We start from the raw sequence: 3,408 nt of genomic DNA on the forward strand, positions 1-3,408 counted from the left end.
AAACTAATCTGAAAAAACGCACATTATCTTGTTTATAAATGGCACTAATGATGATGTTTGACAGGAGGGCAGCCATGCAAGTGGATAAGAACCTGAAGAATCAAGAAGAATTCAGTCTTCAAAATGAAACATTTTCCAAAAAAAATAAAAAGGTTTTAAGAGGAAAAAAAGTCCATCTTGAAAAATGAGGTCTTCAAAGTATCATGCACGAGATAAGCGAATTAAAATAGTTATCCTGACGATTCTAACTGCATCAGGAGAATCACACTTGCTGAATGACCTTAGCACATGAACCTATCTCCTGTTTATAGATAGCTACAGCATTCAAAGACGCGGTAGGAATCATTCATTTAATAAGCATTTCTTTCCAATACAAGAGGTGACCTGTAGAAGATTTCCAGATCAATCAAAGGGCAAAGTGGTGTTAAACAATTTCTGCTGTGTTGCCACTATCAGTTTTCTAATAATTATGCATCCTGATTCCTTATTACACCTTTTATTGAGAAAGTTCACATGGTATATATTATCTTCTTCAAGAAGTCGAACAAAACCAAAATCTAAAAAAGAAAAAAGGAAAGCCATTGATGACAATTGTACACTGCCTCTTAACCTAATCTACAACTGACCCTTGATTTGGATGCCCATGTGTAGAGCACCAACTTGGCAAAACCTCGGTACTATTTCGGTCCCTGACCCTAGACTTGATTGTCTTTAAGCTAGAGCTTGAAGAAAGTCTTGGAATAGAGTCACTTCGTCATTGTACACATTCTAAAAGAATGACCATATGCAAGTGCAAAGGAGGAAAGAAAATTAATGAAGGACAGAGAGTAGGCAATGCTTAGAGCTTGGCCGCAGAAATAAGTGCTCATGCGGTGCATTGATTTATTAAAAATAGCAAGAGATTTCAGGGATATGTTAGTAGTAGCAACAACTAGTATCCCAACAGAATGGGAGAAACACCTCGCGTTTCACGACTCCCTCCTATCTTAATTTCAATGCCTTCATAACTGTGACCATTCTAAGCATGCACTCATTGCTCATATTTTCCAGGCTGATATATATATGAGTAAATATCCGTTGCAACGGTGATCATACTAAATCAAATTTGTAACAATCCAATGAAAATGTTTGCATTTCATTGATTGCCGTGTATTTCACTAATTCTCGTGATGATATCCCACACCATCTTATCAATTTTCGATTTTTGATTAGCTTGTTACAAGTTTGCCGTGGTATCACCGTTGCAACAAATATTTGCTCATATATATACCTAGCACCGAAACGGTATAGGAAAAATGAAATGTAAACATGCCTGCGTTCACACACTTGCTGGTTTTCCTTTTTAGTTCTCAAATTCTAACTCCAGATGAACAAACAAGAGCATCTGATTTTACATGAACTAATTTATCCCAGAAAGAAATATATAAACTATAATGGAAATCTAAAAGCAAATAAGAGTTTCAGCAACATCAAACGATATAGGTAAGTAGGAACTATAATTCTATCACTATGCATATATATTCCACAAGCGTCGAAGCTAATAAAGAACATCTACCCAGTGCCTTTTCTTAGCTTAATGTTCTTCCCTTTTGTAAAGCAGATGGTAATGGGAGAAGAGAACAATACCTTTCTAACAACCAATTAGCAAGCAGCATCACAAAAACTCCCTGAAGCCTGCCGTCGAGACATTATGATCAGATGGTTCAGCTGGTACTCCTAGTCGGAGCTCAAGGTCTAATTCCGTTGCCACTGCTCCAAAGCCCGGCTGCTGTACCTCTTGTGCTCGTGATGGCCTCTCAACAAACAAAGGCATCTGCCTAGGCCCACCTTCGTCAGTGATCCTATTTGCAGGGTCGATGTCTGGTTCATTTGGAGCCATCCATGGCCATGTGGACATGCACCCTCTATCATGGCTTCCATGCATCGGCTGGGATGGGTAGTCCTTAGGGGTCGGAGAATTCGAGGGAGCAAACTTGTTGGAGATGTCGAAAGGGAACTGGCTTTGATTGGAGGGCTGTTTTGACTTGGCTCTATCCTTCCGGTGAATGTTCATGTGACCTCCTAGGGCTTGGGCATTAGAGAAGCCTCTCTTGCAGAAGATGCAGTCGTAGGACCGGCCGGCGTGAGTGCTCGAGCCACCGCTTTCTCCAGGCACGCCCACCTCCGGTTCCTCAGAGTCGGAGCTCAGGTGATCGGCCTCCATCGATCACTGGCTAGGGTTGCATGAAGAGGAGGAGGAGGTGGAAAGAGGAGCCGGCCTAGAGAGGTCAACTTGTCCGGCAAGGAAGTTTTATTTCTCTAGAAGACCTAGAAAAGGCAAAGAAGATCTTTAGAGTTTAGATAGTATATTACTTATATTACTTAGACAGTGTGTTACTTATATTCGTAACCTTGATGATTCAATTATAGACTTGGGTTCTCCATCACTATAGGGGCTTAGTCTTGTTTAATTCAATATATATTTCGCAAAAATGGCTTCTGTCTAAAAGCTTAATTCCCTTGGAGATAGTTCCTATGTTTGAATCTAATCACAACCGTCCGGTCATGTTATCACGATGAACAAGTTGTGGAAATTTTACCACTAAATTATATTATGGTCACTAATGCTATGATGACAAACTTTATTATTTTTTCTTTCAAAAAATAGCTTCAAAAACATAAGTCATGCCTTGTGGCCCACACCTGCTATATATATATATATATATATAATTTGTTTCCAAAAGAGAGGCTTTTCAAGGTCTGTTTACTCATACCATGTAGCTTTCCTAGAGTGCATCGATCTGATTATTAGACTATTGTTATTTGTTACATATAAACTAAAAACTAATAAGTGGTGTGGTTTCAGTTGACAGTTCATACATGAGAACGTATGCGTCATCGATGTTGTTAGGTCAGTAGACCAGCCTAGTTTTATGCTCCATGGGACGAGAATATGGTAACAATCAGATAGTGATGACTACGAAATTTGTTCTCCACTGGGTTAATTAGAAAACAAAATAAGCTAAATCTGTTGATTTATTAACTTTTTCTAAGCCATTTTCAGCCATTAGATCTTCTACCCTCCGAATAAAGATCAGAGAGTCTGAGATGTTTACGGCGGTGGAGTGTAAGAGGGGCCACTGTCCTTCTAAAAAAATTTAAAATATTTATTATTATATATTATATATATATTATTTTTTAATATTTTAATCTTATACATATTACGAGTCCATTAGTTAAAAAAAAATCATATAATTAATTTATATATTAATTTTTTTATTAAAAATAATATTTTTTTTTAAAAAATAATTATTATTTATTTTTTAATTTTTTATTTATTTTTAATTTTTAATGTAGAAAAATTATCAAGATTTTTATCCAATCAAAATTATTTTGCAGATGACATAAGATAATATTTTTTATTTATCT

General features: G+C 36.8%; 1 protein-coding gene across 1 annotated transcript; it reads right to left on the minus strand.

Moving 5' to 3' along the window:
* Positions 1-1,654: 1,654 nt before the first annotated feature.
* On the minus strand, positions 1,655-2,203 carry LOC105046389 (uncharacterized). The gene has a single exon (XM_073257499.1). It carries the CDS (start codon positions 2,201-2,203, stop codon positions 1,655-1,657), a length of 549 nt encoding a protein of 182 aa, XP_073113600.1.
* Between the last annotated feature and the right edge of the window lie 1,205 nt (positions 2,204-3,408).

The sequence above is a fragment of the Elaeis guineensis genome, chromosome 5 (assembly GCF_000442705.2).
Source record: "Elaeis guineensis isolate ETL-2024a chromosome 5, EG11, whole genome shotgun sequence".
Taxonomy (NCBI): domain Eukaryota; kingdom Viridiplantae; phylum Streptophyta; class Magnoliopsida; order Arecales; family Arecaceae; genus Elaeis; species Elaeis guineensis.

Excerpts from the sequence above, each read along its gene's own strand:
- LOC105046389 (XM_073257499.1), bottom strand. The coding sequence starts at position 2,203 with ATGGAGGCCGATCACCTGAGCTCCGACTCTGAGGAACCGGAGGTGGGC.